Source organism: Bubalus kerabau, chromosome 1 (assembly GCF_029407905.1).
Source record: "Bubalus kerabau isolate K-KA32 ecotype Philippines breed swamp buffalo chromosome 1, PCC_UOA_SB_1v2, whole genome shotgun sequence".
Lineage (NCBI taxonomy): Eukaryota > Metazoa > Chordata > Mammalia > Artiodactyla > Bovidae > Bubalus > Bubalus kerabau.
Window position 1 is genome coordinate 21,055,037 of NC_073624.1, and position 13,217 is coordinate 21,068,253.

General features: G+C 38.5%; 1 protein-coding gene across 2 annotated transcripts in view; it reads right to left on the reverse strand.

The window, feature by feature from the left end:
* The window catches only part of A2M (alpha-2-macroglobulin), a 72,280-nt gene that overhangs the window by 14,812 nt on the left and 44,251 nt on the right, over nucleotides 1-13,217 (reverse strand). For both annotated transcript variants that reach the window (XM_055570179.1, XM_055570176.1), the window contains exons 16-25: nucleotides 11,637-11,804; nucleotides 11,081-11,186; nucleotides 10,289-10,409; nucleotides 7,397-7,625; nucleotides 6,476-6,599; nucleotides 6,008-6,129; nucleotides 4,442-4,493; nucleotides 1,072-1,155; nucleotides 606-782; nucleotides 186-273 (exon numbers count right to left, since the gene is read on the reverse strand). In XM_055570179.1, coding sequence (XP_055426154.1) covers nucleotides 186-273; nucleotides 606-782; nucleotides 1,072-1,155; nucleotides 4,442-4,493; nucleotides 6,008-6,129; nucleotides 6,476-6,599; nucleotides 7,397-7,625; nucleotides 10,289-10,409; nucleotides 11,081-11,186; nucleotides 11,637-11,804 — 1,271 coding nt within the window. The remainder of the gene's footprint in view (nucleotides 1-185; nucleotides 274-605; nucleotides 783-1,071; nucleotides 1,156-4,441; nucleotides 4,494-6,007; nucleotides 6,130-6,475; nucleotides 6,600-7,396; nucleotides 7,626-10,288; nucleotides 10,410-11,080; nucleotides 11,187-11,636; nucleotides 11,805-13,217) is intronic.

The window sequence follows — 13,217 nt, forward strand, 5'->3', positions numbered from 1 at the left end:
AATCTAACACATGTGTATTCAAATCTTAGCTTTTTTGCTTGTTGCCTTGCTAGTCTTGTATATTTATCCAGTATAACTATAGGCTTAATGATAATATCTGATAGGGTTACTGGGAATATAATTTTGATTATATATGTAAGAGCTGACACAAAAATAGAAGCTTGAAAAAGCTTTCTTTTCCTTACCAAGTATTGCCCTCACTGTTGCCATGATGCTCCCCAAAGGTGCTGTAAGAGCCATCGAAGTGCTTGTAGAGTAGCTGTCTCTGGTAACCTGGAGTGGAAGGTTCATAAGCAACATGACAGATTGTACATTGCATGGCCAGACAAATCATCAAAACGCCCTGGCATCTTGTGCTATTCCCTAAATTTTGCTGCAATATGTTGGATGGTTCTGAGTCCTAAACATTTTATTGGAGGTTGGACACCAGATAGGTCCCATGAAATTGACTGTCTTATTATCAATAATAGTCTTATTATTGTAAATATCCTAGGATGATACATTTACATATCATAGAATGGATAAGTAACTCAAGCCTACTGGAGAATCCAGTCTGTTATTAAAATAACACTGCAAAGTTTTCATGCACTTTTTCAGTCACTCACCAGTGTTGAGGTAGAGGATAGCCTTGGACTTGAGGTCTGCAGTCAGCTGCTGTGTCTCATTTAGATAATCCAGAACATAGATGTTAGGGGCAAAGAGGGCCATATTCTGTTCTCCACAACCATAGGGCATTTGGAGGAGATTTTGGGTGTTTCTCATGGCAGAGCCTAATATGTCTCCTAGGAGATGGGAGAGATGGGAAGTCATAAAATTTATAGATTATGATGTATCAGAATCATTAGGAAGAAATGAATAATTAGCTAAGGTAAAGAAAGGAGGATTTTTAAGAAGTGTGGGTCTTTTAAGAACAGAAGTATGATTAAAAGCAATAAATAAGTCCAAAGGAGAAGAGAACAAAGAAGTTAAAATTATAGCTGTTATTTTGAGAAAATATTTATGGAAAAAATAGTAGATATTGTCTAATACCATTCACTAGTCCCCTATAGTCCCCTAGGGCTGGAGACTCACCTAAAACTGAGAAGGAGGCTCGGGCAGATTCTTCCACCACATTTGCTGGCAGCTTCAGAGATAATGATTCAGACACCTTGGCACCTAGAGAAACAAATCAGCCATGATGAAAATGACTTCTACTGTATATCTTCCTAAAGATCTCTAAGACCCAGAAGCCAGAACTGTGCCTTGAACCTAAACTTCTTCTGAAAAGTTGTCCCTCTTTTAATATTCCAGTTTTTTAGTATCTTCAACCTATATGAATGGGATTCTGAGATTTCTAGAATCAGCCTCCTTGTATGTGGAATTGTAGCCAAAAGAAGGCTACACATTGACAAGAGCCTGATACATCGTGATTCTGTGTAATTTCCCACAAGGGAAGCCCAAAATCTAGTTTTTTGGGGCTTCTGTGATAGCTCAATTGGTAAAGAATCCTCCTGCAATGCATGAGACCCTGGTTGGATTCCTGGGTCGGGAAGATCCTCTGGAGAAGGGATAGGCTACCCACTCCAGTGTTTTTGGGCTTCCCTTGTGGCTCAGCTGGTTAAGAATCTGCCTGCAATGCAGGAGGCCTGGGTTCAATCCCTGGGTTGGGAAGATCCCCTGGAGAAGGGAAAGGCTACCCACTCCAATATTCTGGTCTGGAGAATTCCACAGACTGTGTAGTCCATAGGGGTGCAAAGAGTCGAACACAACTCAGTGAGTTTCATTAAGACCAAACCATGGTCAGAATATCTTGTTGGTGGTTTCAGCTGTCACTCAAAAGTTCCTGAATTCTACCTTAATGCTCAGTCTTTACTTCCATCAAATTTCACCAGATATGAAGACAGTATTTTTATGGAAACCCTAGACATGGGGCAGGGGGTGAAGATGAACAGTATTTGACTCACTGAAAAGAAATTAATAGTTGCTGATAAGCATACATTTGCCAGCCTTTTAATTGGTGAATGACATGAAGAAGAAAAGAAAAAATTGTAGTATTTATCATCATACTGAATCCCATCTTTATAGATTAATAATGAAACTTTGTCAAAGGGCACGAAGTATCAGTTATACAAGATGAGCAAATTCAAGAGGTCTATTGTAAAGCGTAGTGCCTAGAGTTAATAATACTGTATTGTACACCTGCTGCTGCTGCTGCTAAGTCACTTCAGTCATGTCCAACTCTGTGCGACCCCAAAGATGGAAGCCCACCAGGCTCCCCCATCCCTGAGGTTCTCCAGGCAAGAATACTGGACAACTCTGTGCGACCCCAAAGATGGAAGCCCACCAGGCTCCCCCATCCCTGAGGTTCTCCAGGCAAGAATACTGGAGTGGGTTGCCATTTCCCCCTCCAATGCATGAAAGTGAAATCTAAACATTTGCTAATAGGATATATCTTATATTACAAAAACATAATAATAAGAGAGTGAGAGGAAACTGTTGAAAGTGATGGATAAGTTTATGGTATAGATTGTGGTGACAGTTTCACAAGTGTATACTTCCTCCAAACTCATTAAGTAGGATACATCAATTATGTATGTACTATCAGTTATATTAATTACATAGTCATGTAGTTAAATTTAATCCTGTAGTTAAATATGTAATTGTGTGCTAAATATACAGTTATATTAATTATATATTACTTGTATATTAATTCTCTTACATTCAAAAAACTTTTTGTAAGAAAACATGACATAAGCAAAGCAAAAAGACAAATTACCAAATGAAAGGAAATATTTACAAATTACTCAATAGATATGTATACAACTGAATCCAAAAAAACCCAAACTACTCCAACATGTTGAAAATGGTCAAGGATATGAAAGCAATTCATAAGTGTGCAAAAATAAAGTCATCCTAATTTTCAGCTAGAGAAATGTAAATTAAAGCAACAATGCTTTTTTTTTTAAATCCACTTTTTGGTCAAAATTTAAAAACTTTGATGGTAACAAATGCTGGTGATCATGCAGGAAAATATAAACTAGTGGAAATAGAAGCATATTTAGGTAATAGACTTTGTTTAGTTCTATTAAGACTAAGAATATACATTACTGGCTCTTAATTAGGAATTTCACATTTTGGTATCTACCTTAAGCATCCATCTATCTAGTCCAGCAAATAGTTGGAAAAACCAACTTGGGAAATGCTATAAAACCAAGCAGAACTGTGATAGTTTGAAATTAAAAGGAATTATCTAAATCTATAATTTAACATGGAGAGATTTCTAAGCTAAAAGTCCTTGAGTGAAAAAGAAAGCAAGTTATATGATTAAACTTATCCATTCATGTAAATCACACATACAGAAACAAATTTATCAATGTGTTATTTAAAAATGCACATTGATAATCATTAAAGTATTGAAAAAGATTTCAAAGTGATGACAATAGCCTTTAATATGAGGTTTTGTTCTTTTTAAGGAGAAAGTATTTTTTGCATTATGTGAGTAATTAAAATTAATTTTAATAAAACTCTGATGATTAGCCCTAGACACATGAGAGAGAAATCAAAATGAAAAACTCAGAAATAGAGGAAAATCTATGATGGATTTGGTAGTAAGCAGTAAGTTCACTTAAATGTAGAAACAAGGCTAAATAATAAGGCAATTATGTTTTTTAGAATACATTTCATATATTAATATGTTAAGTCTTGACATGACAAAAAATAAAGGGAAGTGAGTATGAAGAGAAAGGCAAGAAATGATGTTGATTAGACATTAATTTGAGATAAGAACACATTGCATTGATAAATTTCTTATATACTAAGTTTCTATAAATGTTTTTATTTAGACTAGGGAATTCTCCACAAGGATAAAGCTATATCTTTTACTGTAAGCTTCTTTAGTTCCTCCTTGGAATGACTGATAGGATGTTAGAATCGACAGCAAAAAAATATTGACAGGACAAATGGTACAGGCTATGGAAACCTTTTCTCAGGAAGTACCGTATCCTCATTCTGTAATGTGGTTAGCTATGCAAAACTCGGTGTTGCAGTGGCTTGAATTCAGCAATTCAGCTACTTGTATTGTATATTATAATTGTATTATATATATGCCTCCCATGTTGTATTAGTAAATATCCAAGAAAATATCCCCTTTGGCAATATTCGTTTTGAATCTACCCACTTTCTATTAAAACCTATAACCACATCATACACTAGTCAGAAGGTCATTTTGATAGTTGCACAGGTGCTTAAGAAATAAAGACTCAGAATTCATGGGATAAGGATAGTCCCCTGATCAAATTACTTGGCCTCTTTAAGAAGCAGTTTCCTCACTTACCAAATGGGTTGATGGTTCTTCGGGTCTTACCTCATAGGGACAGTGTAGGAAGGGCATATATAAAATACTTTGAACTTCAAATATTATACTCTAGTCAATGTCATTTTAATTATGATGGCTGAGTCTTACCTGATGGACAAAGCAGGGAGTTGAATATTACTTCCTTCTCTAGTCCTTCAGGCTTTAGGTGGAAAGAAAAAAGTTAGACATGAGAGACTTTCAGGACATAGGGGAACTAAAGGTTTCTTCATGAAGAAAAGTATTGGAACTGATTTTCAAATGTATTATATAAACAAATTGTTTAAGTGTAAGCAAAAGCCTCTTGATGAAAGTGAAAGAGGAGAGTGAAAAAGTTGGCTTAAAGCTCAACATTCAGAAAACTAAGATCATGGCATCTGGTCCCATCACTTCATGGCAAATAGATGGGGAAACAGTGGAAACAGTATCAGACTTTATTTTTGGGGGCTCCAGAGTCACTGCAGATGGTGATTCAGTTCAGTTCAGTTCAGTCGCTCAGTCGTGTCCGACTCTTTGCGACCCCATGAATTGCAACACGCCAGGCCTCCCTGTCTATCACCAACTCCCGGAGTTCACCCAAACTCATGTCCATTGAGTCGGTGATGCCATCCAGCCATCTCATCCTCTGTCGTCCCCTTCTCCTCCTGCCCCCAATCCCTCCCAGCATCAGAGTCTTTTCCAATGAGTCAACTCTTCGCATGAGGTGGCCAAAGTACTGGAGTTTCAGCTTTAGCATCATTCCTTCCAAAGAACACCCAGGGCTGATCTCCTTCAGAATGGACTGGTTGGATCTCCTTGCAGTCCAAGGGACTCTCAAGAGTCTTCTCCAACACTACTGTTCAAATGCATCACTTCTTCAGCGTTCAGCTGATTGCAGCCATGAAATTAAAAGATGCTTACTCCTTGGAAGGAAAGTTATGACCAACCTAGATAGCATATTCAAAAGCAGAGACATTACTTTACCAACAAAGGTCCGTCTAGTCAAGGCTATGGTTTTTCCAGTGATCATGTATGGATGTGAAAGTTGGACTGTGAAGAAAGCTGAGCACTGAAGAATTGATGCTTTTGAACTGTGGTATTGGAGAAGACTCTTAAGAGTCCCTTGGACTGCAAGGAGATCCAACTAGTCCATTCTAAAGGAGATCAGCCCTGGGATTTCTTTGGAAGGAATGATGCTAAAGCTGAAACTCCAGTACTTTGGCCACCTCATGCGAAGAGTTGACTCATTGGAAAAGACTCTGATGCTGGGAGGGATTGGGGGCAGGAGGAGAAGGGGACGACAGAGGATGAGATGGCTGGATGGCATCACCGACTCAATGGACATGAGTTTGGGTGAACTCCGGGAGTTGGTGATAGACAGGGAGGCCTGGTGTGCTGCAATACATGGGGTCCCAAAGAGTTGGACACGACTGAGTGACTGAACTGAACTGAACTGAAGCAATATATGAAGGAGACAAATTGATAGATGGGAAAGGGAGGGGAATTATAAAGTTAAATCAAGAGAGGTAAAGATGAGAGAGAGAGACAAAGAGAGAATCATATTGTGAAATATCACATGATCATATATTATTTAGTCCTTTTTACCCAAAATCAGGAACTCCAACTGGATTCACCACTGTTTTTCTTGACTCATTGTGACCCATCCAAAAAAAAAAAAAAAAAAGCAGGCTTACTTACTTCAACCAATAGGGGCTTGATGATTGTGTCTTTCCTTCCATGCTCAGGGACCACAGGCACTTCACTCCCACACAGCTCTTGAGACTCCACTGCCTCTGCACTCACTGTGAAATTCACATTCCCTAGAAAATGGGAACCAGTAGAGATGAGCGCCATCTCTGTCTTCTTCAGTGACTCCAAACCCCAAGGTTTATACATGTTTAATGCTATGTGACTTTTTATTTTGGTTTATAAAAATATAGGAACAGGAATGTAAGTAGCATAGACTAGAGGCTAATGATACTGAGACTCCAAGGAAGAGATGGAGGTGAGGGAAAGGGGGTATCCTTCTAGACATCCTAGAATGAAAGAGAGAAAAACATTCCACCATCTGGTGGAGAGGGGGCACATTCTTTGCTTGGATATAAGGATCCCATATATACATACAATCTTTAGGTACAGAATTGTCTATAAGAGGCTGTCTCTCACCTAAGGACTTTGGAGTTACCGCCCAGGACACAGTCTGCCGGCCATTTTCACAGATGCAGTAAGTCTCTTGTTCCTTTTCTGGAACAGCTAGGAATGCAGGAGAGGCTTCTAGATGCACACTGACCTGAAACCATGGGTGAGACAAAGAGACAAATGAACCAGAGGAAAAGGGAACCAAAGAGGGAATGGCTTAAAATAAAGCACATTGGGGGATTAAGTAGATTTCAGGTTGCCTAACACTGAAGATAATATAAATGAAGACTGTGCATCTTATGGGTGGATCTGACACCTAAATCTTAGTATTTAGGAGTAATCTGCTCTTTCACGTGGTAGGAGCAGAGTTGAAGAAAAGTCATGATAGTAGGTTTGTTGCCTGTGGAAGCTCTACTCCTTTGGCTTAGGATTTTTTTTAAAAATTTATTTTTAATTGGAGGATAATTGTTTTACAGTGTTGTGTTAGTTTCTGTCGTACAACAATGTGAATGAGCCTTAAGTGTATACATATCCCCTTCCTCCTGAACCTCCTTCCCACTCTCTTGGCTTAGGATCTCAACCACACCTTCAGGTCTCCCAGCAGAGTATATAAGATTTATAAACAGTTATGGTGAGATTTAAAAATTAAGTTTAATATAATTAATCATATATGAAAAGTTAAATATTAATACATAGGAATGCATAGGTTGAAATCTTCGAGAACAGAAGATGTGAAGATTATGATAAGGTCAGACCTTGTCTTACATTGTCATTTGGTATTTGGAGATATCAAAAACTGCGGTCATATAATACCTGAATATTTCTGACAGTATTCTCTCCTGGTGAGCCCATCTTATAAATAGGAAGTTTGTCAATATTCCCAGGAATGCAGTTTTTAATTTATTGGATGGTTATCCTGTGTTCAGTTTAAGAAAGAGAGGTCATTACCCGGATGCATTTGGGAAGGTAGTTTAACACTGTGGCCTTGAGTGTGAAGGCCTCTCCACGGATCACAGAGTAGGGCATTGTAAGCTCCACAAAGAAGGGCTGGAAGACTCGGAGGGAGGCGGTCGGAGAGAGACCAAGTCCAGTGTCTCTGGACAGGCAGAGGGCCCCTGCCTTCCACTCAGTGATGGTATCAGGGACTGTTACTTCTACTTCATGCACACCTGAAGAGCTGGGGATGATGGCCATGTGAAAAACAAAAAGCAGGCAGTTAAAATACAGGCCTTGTTGTTGTGTTTAGTTGCTAAGTTGTGTTCAACTCTTTGAGACTCTATGGACTATAGCCCACCAGGCTCCTCTGTCCATGGGATTCTCCAGGCAAAAACACTGGCGTGGGTTGCCACTCCCTTCCTCAGGGGATCTTCCTGACTCAGGGATTGAACCTGTGTCTCCTACACTGGCAGGCAGATTCTTTACACTGAGCCACCAGGGAAGCCCCAATACAGGCATACCTCGTTTTATTGTACTTTACTTTACTGTGCTTTACAGTTCTGTGTTTTTAAACAAATTGTGGCTATCCTGTGTCAAACAAGTCTATTGGTGTCATTTTTCTACCAGCATTTGCTCACTTCAGGTCTCTGAAGTAATTCTCTCAATATTTCAAACTTTTACATTATTATTATATTTGTTATGGTGATCTGTGGTCATTAATTTTTGGTGTTACTATTTCACTTGTTTTGGGGTACCATAAACTGTACCCATATAAGACAGCAAACTTAATAGATAAATGCTGTGTGTGTCTGACTGCTCCACTGACCAGCCATTCCCCCAACTCTCTTCCTCTTTTCAGGCTTCCCTATTCCCTGAGACATAACAATACTGAAATTAGGCCAATTAATAATCCTAGGATGGCCTGTAACTGTTCAATGAAAGGAAGAGTTGCACACCTCTCACTTTAATAAACCAAAAGCTAGAAATAGGGTTTCCCTGGTTTTCCAGTGGTTAAGAATTTACCTGCCAATGCAGGGGACCATGAGTTTGATCCTGGTCTGGGAAGATCCCACATACCCCAGGGCAACTAAGCCAGTGCGCAACTACTTAAGCCTATGTTCTAGAGCCCATGTTCCACAACAAGAGTAGCCATTGCAATAAGAAGCCCACACATCACAACAAAGAGTAGCCTCCACTTGCTGCAACTAGAGAAAACCTGCATGCAGCAACAAAGACCAAGTACAGCCGAAAATAAATAAATGCAATTTTTAAAAAACCTAGAAATGATTAAGCTTTGTGGGGAATTTGAGTTGGAAGCTAGGCCTCTTGCACCAGTTAGCCAAGTTATGAATGCTTGGGAAAGTTCTTAAAGGAAATTAAAAGTACTACTTGGGTAAACACTTAGATGATAAGATAGAAAATCAGCCTTACTGCTTGACATAGAGAAAATTTGAGTGATTTAGAGAGAAGACCAAACCAGCCACAACATTTCCTGAAACCAAAGCCTGATCCAGAGCAAGGCCCCAACTCTCTTTGGTTCAACTCTCTTCAATTCTTTGTGGGGTGAGAGAGGTAAGGGAGCTGCAGAAGAATTTGAAGCTGGCAGAGAATGGCTCATGAGGCTTAAGGAAAGAAGTTAACTCTATAACATAAAAGCTCAAGGTGATGTAGCAAGTGCTGATATAGAAGCTGCTGCAAGTTGTCCAGAAGATAATTACTGAAGGTGACCACACTAAATGACAGATTTTTAAATGTAGATGAGACAGCCTTATATTGTAAGAACATGCCAACTAGGACTTTCATAGTTGGAGAGGAAAAGTCAATGTCTGACTTCAAATCTTCAAAGGACGGGCAGACTCCCTAGTTAGGGGCTAATGCAGGTGGTGACTTGAAGTTGAAACCGGTGCTCATTTATCATTCTGGAAATCTTGGGGCCCTTCAGAATTATGCTAAATCCACTCTGCCTGTGCTCTATAAATGGAACAACAGAGCCTGTATGATAGAACATCTGTTTACAACATGGTTTACTGAATATTTTAAGCCCACTGTTGAGACCCACTGCTTAGAAAGAAAAGATCCCTTTCAAAATACTACTGCTCATTGACAATGTACCTGGTCTCTCAAGAGCTCTGATGGAGATGCTCAATGAGATTAATGTTGTCATCATGCCTGCTAGCACAATAATCATTGAAGTCCATGGATCAAGAAGTAGTTTTGACTTCCAAGTCTCATTCTTTAAGGAATATATGTTGTAAGGCTTTAGCTGCCATATATGGGTGAGTCCTCTATGGATCTGGGCAAAGTCAATTGAAAACCTCTTGGAAAGGCTTCACCATCTAGGTGCTATTGAGAACATTCATGATTCATAGGAAGAGGTCATACTATTAACACTAACAAGAGAGTGAAAAAAGTGGATTCCAACTCTCATGGATGACTTTGAGGGGTTAAGACTTTAGTGGAGGAAGTAACTGCAGATGTGGTGTAAATAGCAAGAGAACCAGAATTAGAAGTGCAGCCTGAAGATATGACCAAATTGCTGCAATCTCATGTTAAAACTTGAACGAATAAGGAGTTGCTTTTTATGGATGAGCAAAGAGAGTGGTTTCCTGAGATGGAGACTACTCCTGTGGAAGATACTGTAAATTGTTGAAATGACAACAAAAGAGTTAGAATATTACACAAACTTAGTTGCCAAAGCCATGGCAGAGTTTGAGAGGACTGACTCCAATTTTGAAAGACATTCTACAATGGGTAAATGCAATCAGACAGCATTGTATGCTACAGAGAAATTGCCTGTGCATAGCAAGGAAGACCCAGCAGAGTCAATAATGAATAATAAAATAAATGAAAAGTGAAAATAAAATAAATAAAAAATAAGTAAGTAATTTAAAAGAAGTTGCTTACCTTACAACCACCAAGTCCCAGATCCATGTCTCAGGGAAGTACTTTCGTACAGTCTCTGTGGGAGGCTCTGAAGTATCGTCAAAACGCACAAAATTACTGTCTCTTCCCATTTCAGCTCTGACTGTGGAGGAAACAGTAACAATATCTATAAAGGTAAAGCTTATGAGAGATTGTAATAAGTGCAACAAAAGAAATAGGGTGATGAAAAAGATAGGAACTGGGAAAGGGCACTTGGGTTAAGGGAAAGCTTCTTGGAGGAGGTGATATTTTTAGGTGAATTCTGAAGTATTACAGTAAGCTATAAGTGAGCTGGGGGAAGCGAGTCCCAGTCAGAGAACAGTGAGACCCAGAAGCAGAAAGAGTCTTGGATAGTCTGTGAAAGGAGACCTAGAGGCAGAAAGGACGCTCTGCAGCTACTGCATGTTGTTCTAAGTGGTAAGGGTTATGACTTGAGATCTGGATTTGGTCTGCTCCTCTGCATGAGCAAAGAAAAACCATACTCAGACATTATGACAGTGGCTTTGAGAAATAGTTTATAGGAGTGAGAAGATCAAGAATTTAAAAAGCTCTTCATTCCCCAATTTTTATCCATCCTATATATAATAGTTTGCATCCAGTAACCCTAAACTCCCAGTTCACCCCTCTCCAACCCTTCCTTCCCTCTTGGCAACCCAAGTCTGATCTCTATGTCTTGAATCACAAGTTCTTTTTGGTTAATTTCATCACATTTTATCTTTTTTAAAGAATTATTTTATTTGGTTCAATATATTAGGCAATTAATTAATTTCTTACCTGGAGAAGCTAATAGTGTGTGATGCTGTACTCTATGTTCTTCAGGCTGTGGACATATCTTGGGTTTATGAATCTTTGAGTTGGTAAATGCCTTCAAGCCCATATCCTGTAAAGGAAATCATAACTGAATCAGTACATCCATATTTTATACCCATTCTTCTTTTCATAGAATTAAACAAATAATCCAACGAGGTTAATACTAAACTTTTAATGTTCACATGAGTAGAAAGGAAATTGATAAAGAGATAATTTTATTCTGGCTTTAATCCTCTTTCAAAGGTAGTTATTTTACATATATGATATTTATAAATATCACAAGGCAATGAATTTTGGTAAAAAGACAAAACAAAATTTGCTTAATAGTCCCAGAAGTTCCAGTCCTAGTTATGTTGCTCTTGCAGATCTGCTACTATTAGTAGACGTTGGAGAAGTTACTTGACCTCTCTATGTTCCATTGCCCTCAACTATGATATGGAAGCATTAAAATAAATATTCTTTCTATGGATAATATTTTGTGAACCTTAAGAAGTGACCATCAGCAGTATAAGGGACTTACCTGCAGGAAGCTATACATATCTTTTTCATTTGTATTTGATACTGGGAAATACATGATTCCATTGATATAGACATTGTCACGACTGATGCAGCCTTCACTGTCTTCCTCCTGTTGATTTACACTTGAGGGGAAACTGCTGAGGTCCTTGACTGGTAGCAGGTTATAAACCTGTACAAATGCAAAGGACAAAAGGACAAAATTAAGGACTTCCGTGGAGGCCGAGTGGTTAAGAGTCCATGCTTCCAAGGCAGGGGGCTCGAGAGTTTGATCCCTGGTTGGGGAGCTAAGATCCCACATGCTGTGCAGTGTAGGGGAGGGGCACCATCTCCCCCACAAAAGGATTACACAATTAAAAAAAAAAAGGCCAAAATTATTTGTGGCTTATTTTTCTTAAGTTCAAGGAGAAAAGAAAAGACTAATCACTGCCAAACTTTCTTTGAGTGGCTCTGTTGCTTAGATAATTTATAGAGAAGATGATTTTGAAGATGTTTAACAGTGTTAGGGGGAAAAAAACCCCAAAACATTCCTATCTAAATACCCAAAGATCATAATCCTTTGTTACATAATTCAGAGACAAACCCTAGACTCTATGTTGGAATGAAATAAAATTTAATTAAGAGAAATTGAGGTTTGCTGTACTTGAGAGATTGTGTAACACTTTGGGATGAGAGAATTAAGTAATAGTTTTTTCTCTACCTGGTGGTTAGCAACAGACTCAGTGTATAACAAAGTAATAGATGCATGTTCTAAACAGGCACATGGATAAGCCTGTATCCTCTATATAGGTCAGGATGGTATTTTCTTAGTATTAATGATGGGAACAAAATTCTCCATATCTTTATAAAATACATAAATTTTTATTGTAGAATACTGAAAATGATACTTTCAAATTCACTTCAACAGGAAGAATAAAACAAACATGAAAATCCTGACAAAATTGTTGACAAGACTAAATTAGCAAAGTGAGTAGCACAATGAAATGAAACACTTTCTCAAAGGCAGCTCCCTCTTAGCATCTCTGTCTCCTTGCTCTGCTTTATTTTTCTTGAAAGCGTATAACGTAATTATTGTCTATCTCATCTACAAGAATGTAAGATCCATGACTGCATAGATTTTTTACTTTCTAGTAGTTCACTATTGAGATCCCCAGAATTTAGGCACACAGTAGGCACATCCAGAACTCAGTAGGCACTAAATAAGTATGTGTGGACTGAATGACTTATGCTACTGCTGCTGTTGCTGCTAAGTCGCTTCAGTCGTGTCTGACTCTGTGCGACCCTATAGATGGCAGCCCACCAGGCTCCCCCTCGCAGCAGGCATTTCAATACTGAAACATTATCACAGATTGAGAGGAACTCTTGTTCTAACCCAGGTTTGCTCCTAAATACCTGAAAGCGTCTGGTTTATTATTAACAAACTAGTAGAATCTTCTGCCTTATCTATCCACTGAGGTTGTTGTAATTTAAAAAAATTTTGAGAACTATCAAATTATGTTATATAAGCTTAAAAAATTAATTTAATTTGCCCACATATTTCTTGCTTCCACTATGCATTTAAAATTTCCTTTAGAAGTATCTTAAG